Source organism: Cyprinus carpio, chromosome A5 (assembly GCF_018340385.1).
Source record: "Cyprinus carpio isolate SPL01 chromosome A5, ASM1834038v1, whole genome shotgun sequence".
NCBI classification, from domain to species: Eukaryota; Metazoa; Chordata; class Actinopteri; order Cypriniformes; family Cyprinidae; genus Cyprinus; species Cyprinus carpio.
In genome coordinates, this window is record NC_056576.1 from 36,737,832 (window position 1) to 36,753,262 (window position 15,431).

The following is a 15,431-nucleotide window of genomic DNA, read 5'->3' on the forward strand; positions in this document are numbered from 1 at the left end:
TTCTGGAAAAGTTTGAGTGAACTAACATTTTAACCTGGCTAACTAGTTGAAACAGACCTGGTGCATTGACTAGAGGCAGAACTAATCGGCATCATCACCACTAGCTTCAAACTAGGGACTAATTTCACATAGTTTAAACTGAAATTGTGTAGTCGACTACTCTTAAAGTATGAAAGCCTCAGAAGACAGTCATAAACATTGTGGATATATGCAATCCATTTGAAATACTTAATCTACGAATCAAGCAAATAATTCTAGACACCTAATCATCCAAATTGTTCTTATTTTCCATCAGATGGTTAAAAATTTGCAATGCTGACAGCAAAAAAATGAGGAGGGGATGAATGAAAACACAAATTCACTCTCTGACAGCAGGTGGCGCATTTGGACAAGCAGAAATACAGCAGTTACCATGGTTACCCCTGTAAACAAAGCAACACTGTGCTTATAACACTATTTTATTAGGCATTACACAGAGATAATTTGATAAAAACAAAAAAACAAAGTTTCTCAAGAAAGTCAGCTCCCTTTCATTCATAATCAATTTCATTCATAGTCAGCTCCCTTTCATTTGGGGGAGTCGTGGCCTAATGGTTAGAGAGTCGGACTCCCAATCGAAGGGTTGTGAGTTTGAGTCCCGGGCCGGCAGGAATTGTGGGTGGGGGGAGTGCATGTACAGTTCTCTCTCCACCTTCAATACCACGACTTAGGTGCCCTTGAGCAAGGCATCGAACCCCCAACTGCTCCCCGGGCGCCGCAGCATAAAATGGCTGCCCACTGCTCCGGGTGTGTGTTCACAGTGTGTGTGTGTGTTCACTGCTCTGTGTGTGTGCACTTCGGATGGGTTAAATGCAGAGCACTAATTCTGAGTATGGGTCACCATACTTGGCTGAATGTCACGTCACTTTTTTTTTTTTATAATGTTTCTCCCATTAAACCGGTAAATGCGCTAGTTTTCCTTGTGGACGTCTCTCCACAGCAAGTGACAAGACAAAAACGTATGCATGCATGCAAGGAAAAATAATGTGTTTTTCATACTAGTTTCCACAAATGTCTAAACGTTCATTAAACAAGATAAAACAAATTGTCAATGAGCCAGGAGTAAACTTAATTTAAAATTCTCTAAAAACATATTATGCCACATAATTTTACTGCTCAGCTAAAATGATCTTGTTTTAAAGATACTGGAAACAAGACTGAAAACATCATTTTTTGCAGTGCACAAGGGTTGTAAAGTGCCTCTAAATGGCTCTGTAAGTTGGTTGCAATCAATCCTGGACGACTGTTGGACGAGTGATTGGTTGGATTACATGAGCACGACACACTCCTTCCAAACCTTTGTTTGCAACTCTATTATGGAAATGTGTTACCACTCAAAGGCCTGTCCACTTACAGAAATGACCCACTACATTATTGGAGTTCCTCCATCACCTGATCGGTTCTCTACCTTCTGCGCTGATTGTGTCGGCCTCTGTTAGGTCAAAGGTCTCCTCTCATGCTAAATAGCGATTCTCAACCGCTTTTAGAGGCATGTAGGAGGGAATGATGGAGACAGAGAGAAAAAAGATGAAATGAGAGACTCTTAGGCTGTCAGCCCCTCATCCATCAGGGCGGTATTGACACTGATGCACTGGCTGAAGAGACATGAAACCGAGTGAGAGAGAGAGAGAGAGAGAGAGGGAGCCCAATCCCAACAAGAGCCGCTTGAGCGCTGTTATCATCCTATCAATCTGCACAGTGTTTGGACTGGCAACCGGGGCAATGCAGACCACAATCAAAGACAAAAAAACACATGAAAGAATAAAAGTTGAAAAAGGATTCCTTCCACATAAGATGCACCATGCATACGCAACTGGAAGCTCACTGGGTTTGAGACAAACATACTGTGGTAACTCTGTAGAGAGTAAAGGTGCAGGATTGATGATTAGAGATGAGACGCGGAGCTGCAGTTTAAATCTTCAAGCGGCTAATCACAGGATTAACAACCAAAGAGAGAGTGAAGAACGGGGGAGAGAGGAGAGCGCTGCTTTAAATGCAAATCCCTGTCTTATAAAAATCAGTTCCATTTAATAGGATTTCTGAGGAGGGATGTGCATTTCTGCAGCGGGAGAGAAGTAGAGGAAACTTCAACACTTCCCCAAGCGAACTACAAAAAGAAGAGAGAAGAATAGAAAGCACTGCACCACTTAACATATATGATTGTGAACATGCAACTACTATTCTTACTATAATTGCAATATGAATACTTTGCACAAACAGCAAGTTTCTTACATGCATTTATTATTTAGATGACTTGCTACTTTTACTTTCGAAACAGAAGCAAAATCAGCTGTGATTGCGAAACTTGCTGCAACTGGATTAAAACAAAAAACAACTATCGCTTGTAGTGTGGCCATGTGTTACCGCTTGAAAAGTTCATTGCATGCTGGTCCACAAAAAAACTAGCATACAGTATACACTGCATAGTATGCTTGTATTCCATTCCAGACATAGCCAATCCATGACTGTGAGAGGGAATGCATGTGTGTATGACAGACACAGAGAAGAGAGACACAAATGAGACCGAGAGAAATAAGTGAATCGCTGACAGAAGGTGGACTGGATAAGCTCTTTCTTTTTGCTCCAGGGTAACAGAAGACGGAAGACAGAAGAGTTCCTCAGCTCTGACCTCACATATAAAGCCAGTTACCTCTCTCTCTTTTAGCTGATATTTCCTCACAAAGGGAATTAGAGATCAGTGCAGTGATCCTCACAGATCTGGCATTAGTTTAATCTCACGCAGGGGTTTGAGTTACTACAGAATCAAATCCAATCTCCCCCCTGCTGCTTCTGTTACTGACTTCACCATATTAGTCTTTACAACTGCCAAAGCAACTCCCCCCAGCCCCCCGAATCCCATCTCAGCGAATTATCAGGTACAGTTACCCAGTCGGGTCGTATTGATTTTAGCAATATTCTGGTATAAAACAGGGGCCAAAATTAACACTTGCCAAAGGTGAGTAAAACCAGAAATAAAGAAATACTAGTTAAAGCCTATGGTGCAAACTAATTAAAACAGAGGCAGGGCCTAAATACAGTCAAAGCATGAGTGACTGAGTCTTCACATTACTTTCAACACTTTTTAAAAAACTTATTACAGCAAGCAACTTTTGATTACATTTTCCAAAAAAATGTTAAAAAAACATCAATAATGGTAACAGAGAAAATTTTACCAGATAAGCTCAATGTGTTAAAACATTGTTGCACAGAAATCCAACAGAAAAGTGGTGAGAACTATAATACACACGCCAATAAAGTGTTAATTCTAGTCAAGAGTTAATTCTAATTCTAGTCTAGTCTGTTCTAGAGCTGCTTTAAAGGTAAGGGACAGAAAGATTCCTTTGGAATCAATTGTTTCCTTTAATTGTCACAATTCTAGAGTGAGTCACTGAGACGCATTTTTGAATATTTAAATCTAAGAGGTTTCATTTTACCGCGAAACCGGCTTGACGCAAGTGCTGCGACTTTTACACACAACAAAAAAGAAAGACAGAAAAAAGTTAAATTAAATGAAAATGCAGCTATAGCCTACATCTTAATTGAGTAGTGCAAAATACTGCTTCGTGGCCAGTACATAAAGTTCCTAAATCAAACAGCATAAACCGATGTCTTCTACCGAGCATCTCCGTTCTGGATTAAACGCGGGATCGCTTTCACACTTGAGAGCGCAAATTACGGGATTTCTGACACTCATCAACTAATTACCGCGACAGAAATGCGTCAATAACTCATCAATTGGAGCCAATGTTGCTGTTGGAGGAGCATCACCTGCGTGTGTCTGTCACACAGGTCGGTTAATTGATTTCGGCAAGCGGGGAGCAGGTGTGTGCACCGCGCTATATAATGCGGAACTAATCCGAATCGTCCGTCCGCCATCGATTAAACAGCCTGCGGCAAACAGATAGACTTACAACAGTCAGGTACAGTCACCTTTAGCCACATACAGCCTACCTCTGTCTGTGTTTGTCACTGCAGACTGAAACCTCTGTGAACAGCCATTCATTATTCTATTGATCAAAACGACTACTTATTGAGGTTACTGGATGGAATGTCCCCTGACAATTCAGGACTCAAATTTCTATCGACCCAAGCCATGCATACATCGCCCATCCTCTTTGTAATTTAACATTTGCGTGTGTTACGTGAGATGCACTTATTATGCCTCTGTTTGATCCACCCAACGGCGATTTTCAGAAAAGAAAGAAGACAAAAGAACGCCTTAAGAATGAAATCAATGTTATTAAGTGCATAGTCTATAGTGATTACAGGGGCAAAGTAATTATATTGATTATTAAAGAGCTCTTTAAACTGAAAGCAACACTCATGTGTAAGCAGGGGCGTAGCAACCATTATAAGTGCACTTATTAAAAAAAAACAATAAATCCCACGTGGTCTCCACTTTAAATCCCCACTTTCTGAAAGATAATTATTACTTTTAAAGTAAAAACCCCCACCCCTCCCGTTTCAAAAACAATTCAACAAATCCAGGCTATTCAATTGTTCTTTGCATCAATAAAGCTAAACAATTACGCCAACTACAATAAACACAAGCGTTTTACAAGCCTTCATTCTCACAGTGCCTCTGTTCACAAACTGATGTATAGGCTAACAGAGTCAGTCTTGATAGACATAACCATGCTATAGTATTACTAGCCATAACTAGCCATAGTATTCATGAATGCTTTCTCAGTAAGGGCCACTGAGTCGTACGAGCATGTAAAACAGAGGAATGGGCGTAATGCCCAGTCAAAACAAACATAATGAATAAACTAATACCGCTTCTGTTTGGTTTATATAGTGTGTTACGACACTTTTATATGTAACACGTCTGTCTCTATAAGGAGCCAACAGGTAGCAGCGTTACACAGAATGATGGAGTTACCTTCATCCGCCACAGTTTCGAGCAGGAACTCCAGCAGGATAATAATCCAGAGCGCGGCCACGTTCCTGGAGAAGAGCTCCATCGTGGAATCACTGGTGAATGTTTACAAAGATGGGCAAACAGTGCAAAGGTTCAAGAATCGTCAGCTGGGTCTCGCACCCATCAGGAATGAGCAATCGCACGAGAGACAGAGAGAAGCCACCAAGTCATGAGAGGAAAAAAAAAACTTCTAACTTCAGCCGAACACAGTTGAATTATATGGAGAAAAACAATCTACTGTATCAGTAAAGTCTGCTATTGAAATAAAGATAGTGCGGGGAAAATGCTGTTTTAAAAATCATTTATAACTTTCTATGCCAATCTAAATGCAAAATACTGTCCATATCTTAAAAGAACACAAAACCAAACAAAATCTCACAAAAGACCTCTCAATCTACACGCAAACATGTGCCAGTTTTGTCCCCCCCAAAAAAGAAAAAAGAAACGCCGTGCGCTCGACTGCGTGGACCCCTTTGTGAGGGGTGCGGGTCGCCCTGTCCTAATGTTCCACTCAGAAACGGGATGGCTTTTTAAAATCCAGCTAATATGACAAATCCGACAGGCCACTTCATTTACTGACAGCGCGAAAAGAACTGTTCGCGTTCGGCTGGGGTTTAAATCACATCCGCGTCCTCCTCCCGCGAGCGAGTTCTGCGCTCCGTCAGTGGATCCACCGCGTCCTTAGTATCTCTAAAAACATGAATATCCTGCGGGATATTAGCGATACTTGAATACGATCATTCGCCGACTCAACGAGCGAACATCGTGTTGTTAATCCAATGGCGAATGCAGATAAATCGCGGAGCGTCTCGTTAAAATAATCACGAAACACATGCGCGTTCGAGACGCGGGGAAAATCTCGGCAAATCCTAGAAGTTGGTGCGAGGCGTTGAGTCTTCAGGCGCTCGCGGTGGATGTGAGGTGGTCGCGCGACTGAAGAGAGGAGCAGTCTCCTCCTCTCAAAGCACCTCCTCCCCTCCAACACAGTGGAGGCTCGTGGGTTTTAAAATAGAGGAGGCACACTAAATGCATTGGTCTGAGATTCCTGCCGATTATTATTATTATTTGCTTAACCACTTTAAAATGGCATTTTGGTTGCTTTTAATCAGAAAACGTAAAGAAAACGACACACATACAACAAGATAATATAATTTCACCTACCTATCACTTGAAGCAAACATTCATCCCTTAAAAGTCTGCGTGTTGTGCTATTTAATTAAACCGCGACTGATGTAGCCTATATCAGCTTAGGAGGTTTTTTTTTTTTTTTTTAATTTGTATATATACTGTTTGAATGACAGCTTGGTAAATCTGTTGGCGATCAAATATTCAATATCGCTACTCATCATAAGTACTTTGATCATTATCAGCGCAAAACTAATATAACGAAATTTACGTCTCTATGATTGGTTGATACCAGAAGGGAGGCTAGCCTCCTCTACAAGGTTTATTTTCTCAACACTTCTCAGCGCTGAAAGTGAACACTCGATGCTGATTGGCTAATAATTTTTTACCAACTGAGACACGTGCATTCAAGTCACGTCGGATACATCGTATTTACAAGTTAAACGCACATGAACGCCACCACAAAGTCGTAGTTAAGAGTGGGAAACTCAGAATATGTTTGATACTTCGAATTTGCAAGTTAGAGTGAGATATGACAGAATCAGTGGATCGATGGGTTGCAACGAGTCAACGACGGTAATTTTTTAGTTGAAATTGATAGACAGGATTGCAATATAACAATTAATACGTTTTTATGGGATACAGATTAAAGTGGCTTCATAAATTATTTTAAAAAATTGAAACGCAAAACAAACCTGATGCAAATTCTTTGCTCTTCATTTTCTATAAGCAGAGTTAACAAACCCTTTTATATTTTCTTGTAATTTATTAAAAGAAGCTACACCGCCATCTTGTGCCGACTAAACTGACTTGAACGCACCCGACGTCGTAATTACGACTTGTCAACTCGTAAGTACGAACTTCCCAGGAGGACTTAAACGCAGCCTCCCCTCCCTTCTCTATCACCTAGCGGTTGTAATACATCAGCAGATTCGGCACATTCACTTGCTGGTTAGGCGGATTCTTTTTAGCTTCATTAATGTGTTATGGTCATAGACTGTATAAAACATGGACGTAGTGTCCGTGACGTCACCCGTAGACTCCTGAAGAGCGTTTTTGAAGCTCAAAACCTGTGTCTCATTTAGAAGGCTGCACCCTCCGGAGGTCGCATTCGAAGACTGCATCGTCATCGAGGCGGTCTCATTTTAAAAAAAAACAAGTAGGACACTCCGAATGTGACCTTCGAATGCGCCCTTCTTTCACAGCAATTCGGAGGATGCATAAGGTGTATGCTTCGCTGCTACAGATAACCCAAAATTCTTTGCGTCACTGTAAACAACTGTCGTTAATTTGTCAGCAGTCAGCAGCGGCAATCCACCTGTCACTCAAGTGGCCACACCCTTAATTATGCAGAACTTTAAGACTTAATATAATTTAAAACGGACGAGTTATAATAAAAATTCCCCCCCTCACAATTGTCATGAAGGGAAAAATTATCTATATAGACCAAAATAATTTTTTGAACCAGGCTGTAAACATTTTTTTTTTTTTTTTTTCTGCTGTAAAGTTGGGCATTTTATCATGTGGAGTCTATGGGACTGACTCCCTTTTGCAGCCAGCCTCAAGTGGCCAGTCGATGAATTGCAGTTTTAGTCACTTCCTTGTTGGCTTCACGAGAGAGAGCGCGAGGTTGCCGCTTGGTTATGGTATTACAGCTGTGAAATTACAAACAAAAAATACACATTCTGAGACATTAACTGAAATGAATTGTGAATTTTATTAACTTTAAATAGTCCTCCTCTCATTTTCACCACAAAATTTTGACGAGCCGCCACTGCTCCACTGTAGGCCACTTCACCACGGCGGTCAAAAAAGACAATCTGGACGAAAAACAGATGCGTTTACGCAGGGCCGTGCACAGGGGGGTGGCCCGGTGGCTGAAGCCACTGCCCCTTTGCCCTCATCGGCTGAGGTGCCCCTCTCACCAATCCCACCATCACCCCAGGTCAAATCTGTCTGTTAAAGATCCGCTGATTCCGCTAATCCACTCCGTGTTTATCGCCCACTCCACAGCATCATTCACAGTCTGTGTGCCGCTCTCTGGAGTCTAGTAGATGCATTACAATCCACAGTAGACACTAGTCAGTGGTTGATCCACTGAATTAGTAATTTGTTGGTAGTTTGTTTTTATTTTTGTCGGTAATGGCTCTGCTTTCTAAAAGCGCTAACAACTTGAACAAAATATCCATGTTCTGAATTAGAATGTCGAATCACATTATTGTACCCGATCAGATCTAATATAGATAACACCAAATTTGCTGTTGTTGGCACACTTTATATATTATAGATAAAAAAAGATTTTAGAAAAAAGAAGACAGTTTATAGAAGAGAAAGGAAGGCTTTCACAAAAAAGAAGAATCAGATCTAATATAGACAAAGCTCCAGCAAGCCTTGCAGATTATCATCCCATTATAGAATATTTAGCAGTTTGACACTACTATATACTGCAAATAAGTTTATTTCCAACCAAATTAATCACTAGGTCTTGAATAGTATAACAATAGTATTTATTAATCAAAATAATAGTAGGCCTATTAATAGTTAAAAAAATATAAATGTTCTAAATTAGTTAATTATTAGTATATAATATAGATTTATGCTGTAAAAAGAGAGTGGGGTAAGATTAGCCATTTTTTACTAATGTAGTCCTCAAGATAAGGGAAAATGATGCAGAAGTACAGTGAAAGTATCTATCCTATGCTATCCAAATAAAGGTATTCCTGTCATTTTAAATGATCAGAATGTATCTATGACAAAGGGTTCTAAAAATTATGCTTATTAAAAAGCGTTCCCATGGCTCAGTTTGCCGGGTTTGGGGTAAGTTGAGCCGAGTCGAGTCAGTGGGTAAGATGCACCATATGACCATCTGACCGAATCTTATTCAAACCCATGTAAAATAAATGATAATTATAAAAACTAATTTAATAATTTCCTTTTACAAACAGTCATTTCTTTTCTTAAAGTTAACTTTAACAACATCAGCCAAATTAAGTTTAAATTTCAATATTTAATTGTTTGCATTTCTGAAACAATATGTTGAACACCAAAGCTGTAGCCTTCCTAAAAACAGACTGAACAGAGAGTTTGTTGGTCATTAGTGACTACAGGTGGAATATATCTATATAATCTGATTATAATTTGATTAAAATCATTTTCTGGTTCTTATTAGAGAAGGATTTGGTGCACTTGTGCACTGTCCCTATCAAATAAACTGCAAATAATATGTATGTGATAAACTAAACTGGTAATATCACATTAAAACACCAGTTTATACTTCAGAGATTTAACTTTACCACAGTGCCTTATGGTGGGTTAAGTTAAAATGCTGACACAATTTACCCCACAGCATTTGGCTCACTTTGCCCCATAGCTGGCATTTTTTTGGGAAAAAAAAATAAAAAAGCTACTGTAGCGTACCAGTTCAGGCTAATATTTAGCTGAATGATTTGCATGGTCATATATGTTTTAAATCACCAATATGTATCATAAATATTTTCAGACCTGGATAAATTTGCTTTGATGTAACAACCATTACATCTGTTATGCTAAAATTTTACTTTGACAAGCCAAAAACTGTTTTTAAAGTAAATGGGTGCTCTCCATTCCCCCCATGTGTTTCTCCTTATAACAGTCTGGCAGAAATTATGGGTGGTTCCAAAATACATGGTCACATGAGTGTAAAAGTGTACAGTTGCCAAGATGCAGGGGGTGGCTCATCTTACCCCACTCTCCCCTACTTCCACTGAAGATGAGGCAGAAGCAGTGAGGGAGAGCCCACTCTCATCAAAACATCTACAATAAAGTTTGAAAGTGTCACAGAGTGTGCTATCTTCTCTTTTAATTGTATATTTGTAACAACTGGATAGTGTTTATTAACAAGCTCCAACCCTCCTTGTGCCCCTTTTTTTGGTTTGGGCCACTGCCCCTCTATGTCTGTGCACGGCCCTGTGTTTACAATGATATTTTGTCCATCCAGTTTGTCGGGTCGTTGATTTGCAGGTTGTGTAAAGTTGCGCATTTGTTCCTCTTTAAGTTATGCATTACTGTTTGCACTGTCTGTAATGATTAACAAACTGTTCAGACAAACCTTTAAACTGACTTTTTATTTTTTGACAAAATGTTAGTCCTGCACCCTGATTAAGAAAGAGTCAAATATTGAAATTCATTGCTGTTTTGGGGGCATGAATGCAATATATATATATATATATATATATATATACCTTTAAACTGACTATATATATATATATATATATATATAGTATATATATATACACATTGGAAACATTACTATTTTTAATGTTTTTGTTCTTTTGTGCTCATCAAGCCTGCATTTATTTGATCAAAAATACAGAAAAAACAGTAATATTGTGAAATATTATTACAACTTAAAATAATAGTTTTCTATTTGAATATACTTTAAAAAAAAAATTTATTCCTGTGATGCAAAGCTGAATTTTCAGCATCATTACTCCAGCCTTCAGTGTCACATGTAACATCCAGTCTATCACATGATCATTTAGAAATCATTCTAATATTCTGATTTATTATGAGTGTTGGAAACAGTTCTGCTGTCTAATATATTTGATGAATAAAAGGTTAAAAAGAACTGCATTTATTCAAAAAAATAATATTCTAATAATATATATTCTAATAATATATTTTCTTTACTATCACTTTTTATCAATTTTAACACATCTTTGCTGAATAAAAGTATTGATTTTATTTAAAAAAAAAAGAAAAAAAAATTACTGACCCCAAATTACTGACCAGTAGTGTATATTGTTATTACAAAATATTTATATTTAAAAACACAGCTTTCTTTTTTTTTTTTACTTTTTATTCATCAAAGTATCCTAAAAAAAAGTATCACATGTTCTGAAAAATATTAAGCAGCAGAACTGTTTCCTACTTTATATGAATCATCATATTAGAATGATTTCTAAAGGATCATGTGATAATGATCCTAAAAATTCAGCTTTGCATCACAGAAATAAATGATAATTTAAAGTATAATAAATTTAAAAACAATTATTTTAAATTGTAATAATATATCACAATATTAAATTTGTTTCTGTATTTTTGATCAAATAAATGCAGGCTTGATGAGCAGAAGAAACTTCTTTCAAAAACATTAAAAATAGTAATGTTTCCAAACTTTGGTCTGTACTGTATATATATGTGTGTGTGTGTGTGTGTGTGTGTGTGTGTGTGTGTGTCTGTATGTGATTTCCATTGTTCAAGTCTGGAAATGTCATGGAAATCAACTGAGCATTTCATTAATTATGCAAAATCATCTAAAAGTAATGTAAACACTGATATAGCTAGAGGGTGTCTTTGAGTACCTTAAAAGCACTGTACCGTAAATGATAATCATCCAGTTCCATATTAAATCAGACTATCATGGCATTCAGCTGATAGCATCACAGTACCATGGTACCACCATGGTTCTTTTTGTAAACACATCTTATCAGCGCATAGATCAGCTCTTTCTGTTGACAGCCCATCCACAGCAGCCACTGACTTTAACACAAGCTGTCGCAACCTTTTTTCTTTAAAATGTATGATGAAACCACACACAGGGAGCTTCCCCCCCTTTAATTCCGATGCTAATGCATCTCTGGAGCCCTCTTCATCACACCTATGTGGATTGGTGTGTTATTTGGCTCAAGGATTGCACATTCACTCAGGTTCTTGTCATGCTAATTCAAGCGCTTGTCTTCTGGCTGTAAACCATTAGCTGCTGCAGGAAGGCCATGAAGGAAAAGTGTGAGACTTGAAAAGCTCGGAGGGAGAAAGTGTGAGGGCCTTTGAGAGAAGAGCTACTGGAAAAAGAAGCGAAATCATGCCGTGACATGTTTTATTTTGTTTAACGAGAAAACTGAGGCTAGCTCATGCAAAGTATATGAGCATTTAATCACAGAAGGCACATGGATATGTCTTCACACAAACGATGGTGACAAAGAAGCTAAAGCGTCTCACTGTGATTGTAACTCAATGTCTCAGCTTCTTGTCCTTCTTCAAAAACAATTTATAATGATAACTTTGGTGAGTAAATGGGTCATGCATGCATGCAAAATGCATATATATTTATTTACACACACTTTGTTGTCTTTGCCAGTTACTGCTTTCAGCATGGGAACAAAATGTGCCTATTTACATTTCTTATTCATTAGGGTATGTTATTCCATTGAAAAATGTTGACTTCATAATCTTTAATGAAAATATAATAACTGACTTTCCATTTCGGCTGACATTATCCTGACAGCATGGAGCATAACCAAGCATGTGTTAACCGCTTCCCTCCATTTACTTTATCTGCTGTGACCAACATAAGACTAGCATATTAATGCAACGATTCCGAGGAGAAGAGGATAGAAATACTCATGTTTGAGACATTTCACTTGTGAATGCATTCAGGATTTGAATCCTGAAAATGAAATGGGTAGAATAGAATAGAATTTTAGAAGAATTGACAGAATTTTTCATGCTGACCATCATAAGGATCATTGTAGTGTCGGTCTGTTGGAAGTTTCTCTGTCTGTCTGGACTGTGTGCTGGAGTGATGAGCGGGATAATGGCAAACGTGTGAGGAGAAAGCCGTCGTGAAAACCTGGGAGTCTCCGGGAGAGAGGTGCGAGAGGAAAGCGTGAATGGACGAGTTCAACTACAGTGTGTGTGAGGCAAGGGACAAGACAGATAGAAACTTGCACTGTTATAGCTTTCTTCACACAGTCCAGAATAGGAGGGTTTAGCTATTTTGTGAATCACCCTAAAGCTTTAATTCCACTTGCTACAGTTTCTCAGAATCAGAACCAGAATCAGAAAGAGCTTTATTGCCAAGTATGATTGCGCATACAAGGAATTTGTTTTAGTGACATAAGCTTCCAGTACACAGAGACAACAACAACACACAGACAAAAAAAAAATAAAAAATTGCAAATAAATAAATTTTATAAACAGTTGTGCTATAGATGATAATGGAATAGAATTGAGTGAGATGCAGGGATGTACTAGGATGGAGGGGTAACAAATAAATATAAGGATATTGCACATTTTTATTGCATAAGTGGGGAACTTTTAACGGTTCATGAGGTAGATTGCCTGGGGGAAGAAACTGTTCTTGTGCCTGACTGTCCTGGTATTTGCGGCTCTGAAGCGCCAGCCAGATGGCAAAAGTTCAAAGATGGGGTAACTCGGATGTGGCTTCTCTGGGATGCGTTAACCCCATGCCTTAACCCCATGAAACCTACTGCATCAACATGATCAAAACTTTGCTGAAAATCCTGTTTTACACAATCTACTACATGCTTCTCTTTATTTTGCTGTGAAATCCTCCTCTCCACAGTAGCTTTAAAATTTTAAGGCGATTTGCATAAATTCAAATATGCACATCAAGACACATTCTGCCTGGTTTGATATCACATCAGTGACATCATATTTGATCTTGTATGCAGCAAACACATTTTGAGCAAACCATGAGCTTTCGGTAATGTGCCCTTGATTGCTCCGGGATAATTGCCTCACTAATAATAAGTGAGCTAAGTGACTTAATTATCTTTTATCCAATGCGTATCTAAGTTTTCTCTTAGGATCGCTAGGGTTAAATATTTTGGGGTAAACACTGGGATCAGCAAAACTACAACCCATATGAGAAAACAACAAGATTACTTTGCCAGAACGTGAGCCGAAGTGCTGAGAATGGTTTATGCGAAAAACAAATGGATCTTTTCTGATTGATCTGTGAAAAAAACTAATCTGAAAATCTCATGGAAATGTGTCTTGTGCTGTAATGTTTTTATAACGAACTGATTTGTTTTCGATGGATATCATTGCTTTATTGTACATATAACTTAAGGTGGCAAAAATAATGCATTCATTTCTGCAATTAATATCTGATTTAATGCATTAAAAGCATGTTTGATATAATTAATGCAATTAGATAAATAACACAAGTGTCTTCTTTCAGTGTGTTAAAAACATAAAGTAGATATATATATATATATATTTCTCAGTAGAGTAGGCTATATATAGTCATGCAGTTTGGGCCAGGAGATTCAATGCGAAAATATATTTTAATTTTAACATTAAATGTGATTACTAACATAAATATGTGCAATTAATTAGTCATTTTTTAAAAAATTGATGGATTGCACCGACTCAAGGTGTTGTTGGTGATCTGTGATCTGTGCCAGAGGTGTCTTATGCATCAGTCAGGAATGTTATGTAAATGCTGTTTTAATGCAGCAAATCTGCCACATGTGCTTTCCTTAGTGGCCTTTAAGCATCTGCATACACAGGCACGCATGTCTGCGCAAAACGTACACACCGGCTTGCACCCAACCAGACCCATTTTAATTAGGGACGTTTAAATGGAGACGACACATGAAAATGCTCTGTTGCCATGGTGACCAGCCAGGATGGAGAGGTGTAGTGAGGGGAATTTTCTGTGTCTGTGGGACAAACACACACACACACACATACACATACACATACATATGCATTCTCAAAAGCCTGGTTTCAACCTGATCTGTTGGCAGGTATCAGTACCATACCTGTTTGATGGCATACCGAAAGAAAAGTGTGTGTGTGTGTGTGTGTGTTTCACTCTCCCTGCAGGAGAGAACACAGTGCTGCTCTGATAGTCTGACCCCATTCTGACTGCAAACACCTCAAGAGCAGAAAGAACAACATGAAAGCTGAGAGATATAAATAGTTAAACTGCTGTGAGTCTTCAGATTGAACGCTGCAGGAAAGAGAGAACAGAAGAGTTAAATTACGCAACTTTCAAAACTTTTAATCTATAAAAGAATCAAATAGCCAACCCAGGAACACTTGAACTGCAAGGAACATTGAACTTTTTTTTACAAGCTGAATTGTGACCATCTAGAGAAAGGGCAATGGAGCAGCTCCTTCACACACACTCACACACACACACACACACACACACGTTTACCACCGTCCACCCCCTACTGTTCACACTGCATGACCTATTTCCTGTTTCAAACAATGGGCAGATGACCCGAGCAGAGGGCACTGGAAACTGTGTTTGTGAGAATGTGTGTGTGGGAAGGTTCCCCTCCACCTCAAACACAGGAATGATTTATAATCTCAGGAGAGGCAATGCCACACTTTTTTTTTTCTTTTTCTTTCTGATACCATACTACCAAGTTTAACAGTTGCACAAAATTTTAATAATGGCATTGTTTATTAAGTATTATGCATCTCTTTGATTTTATTTATGCATTGATTTATTTTTTAAACATGAATTTATTCAAATTCCTCAGAATGTGCATAGATGTGTTCATTGATTGAATTAAGATAGCTGTCGAACAAGCAATATTCAGTT

At 38.4% G+C, this 15,431-nt stretch overlaps 1 protein-coding gene and 1 long non-coding RNA gene across 3 annotated transcripts in view; one reads left to right on the plus strand and one right to left on the minus strand.

The window, feature by feature from the left end:
• The window catches only part of LOC109049675 (ephrin type-B receptor 4a-like), a 41,736-nt gene extending 35,800 nt beyond the window's left edge, over window positions 1–5,936 (minus strand). The window contains exon 1 of one of the 2 annotated variants that reach the window (XM_042757115.1): window positions 4,922–5,936. In XM_042757115.1, coding sequence (XP_042613049.1) covers window positions 4,922–5,003 — 82 coding nt within the window. In that variant the 5' untranslated portion in view covers window positions 5,004–5,936. The remainder of the gene's footprint in view (window positions 1–4,921) is intronic. The other variant, XM_042757114.1, reaches the window with a different exon arrangement.
• Window positions 3,714–5,165, plus strand: LOC122145098. Its single transcript, XR_006160134.1, has 2 exons — window positions 3,714–3,959; window positions 4,881–5,165. It is a non-coding gene; the product is annotated as an uncharacterized LOC122145098 (long non-coding RNA).
• Window positions 5,937–15,431: the final 9,495 nt, after the last annotated feature.